General features: G+C 65.8%; 1 protein-coding gene across 1 annotated transcript in view; it reads right to left on the bottom strand.

The window, feature by feature from the left end:
* Positions 1–809, bottom strand: part of TNKS1BP1 (tankyrase 1 binding protein 1) — a gene marked incomplete at its 5' end in the record, with an annotated part of 7,546 nt that extends 6,737 nt beyond the window's left edge. The window contains 2 exons of the mRNA XM_031061505.1: positions 1–52; positions 724–809. The exon at positions 1–52 is cut by the window's left edge and continues 1 nt beyond it. Of these exons, the coding sequence (XP_030917365.1) occupies positions 1–52; positions 724–809 (138 nt within the window). The remainder of the gene's footprint in view (positions 53–723) is intronic.
* Position 810: the final 1 nt, after the last annotated feature.

Here is an 810-nt window from a genome sequence, read left to right on the forward strand (position 1 = left end):
CCGGCGTCCACAGGGGTCCCCGGCACAGCTCGGCCCGGCTGGGGGGGAGCTGCTGTGGAGAGAGAAGGGGAAGGGGGGGTAAATCCCACTGTGTGCCTCAGTGCTATTCTCCCACCACCCTCCATGGATGCAGGGTACAAGGGGTCGGGGCCCTGCCACAGCTGTACAGTCTCCGGCTTGGGCTGCGAGTGGAAGGAGGCAAAGTGGCCCCAGCTCCCCTTCCGGAAAGTTTTCTGTCCTTTGGGAGCGAGTTTCTCACACTGTGGCTCAGAGGAGCCCCCGCCCAGCTCTCCCTGAGGTGCCCGGCTCTCGGGATCATGGCCAAGCCCTGGCCCTAGCCCAGGACATCCGGCAGCTGGGAGTCCTGTCGATCTGACTGCTCCCTGTGCCCTGGCATGGCCCAGCAGGGAAAAAATAGCAAGGCTGGAAATTCAGGAGCATTTCCTAGGGGAGCGACCCCCTGTCTGTTACTCCCAGCCCAGGGGCTGGGGCGGAGCCCGCCCACAGGCAGCTTCTGGCCCGAGACAGCCCATTCTGTGGTTGGCACCAGCCGCCCCGGCCTTCCCACGGAGGCAGCTCGAGGCACTGCGGCTCGGGAGGAACTCGGGCCCTGTGCCGGCAACCAGACCTCAGCTCCGTTACATTCCCAAGCCTGGGATGGCTCGGAGCGATATCCCCTGCTCCCACTGCCACTCCTCCCGGCGTCGGTCCCTGTGCCCTCACCTCATCTCAGCCACAGGGTGTCCATCATCCCCCATTCCCAGCTCGCCTGCCGCAGGTCGGGGCATCTGGGGGGCTTCATCGGCAGGG

The sequence above is a fragment of the Geospiza fortis genome, unplaced genomic scaffold, assembly GCF_000277835.1.
Source record: "Geospiza fortis unplaced genomic scaffold, GeoFor_1.0 scaffold450, whole genome shotgun sequence".
In the NCBI taxonomy this organism is placed as follows: Eukaryota; Metazoa; Chordata; class Aves; order Passeriformes; family Thraupidae; genus Geospiza; species Geospiza fortis.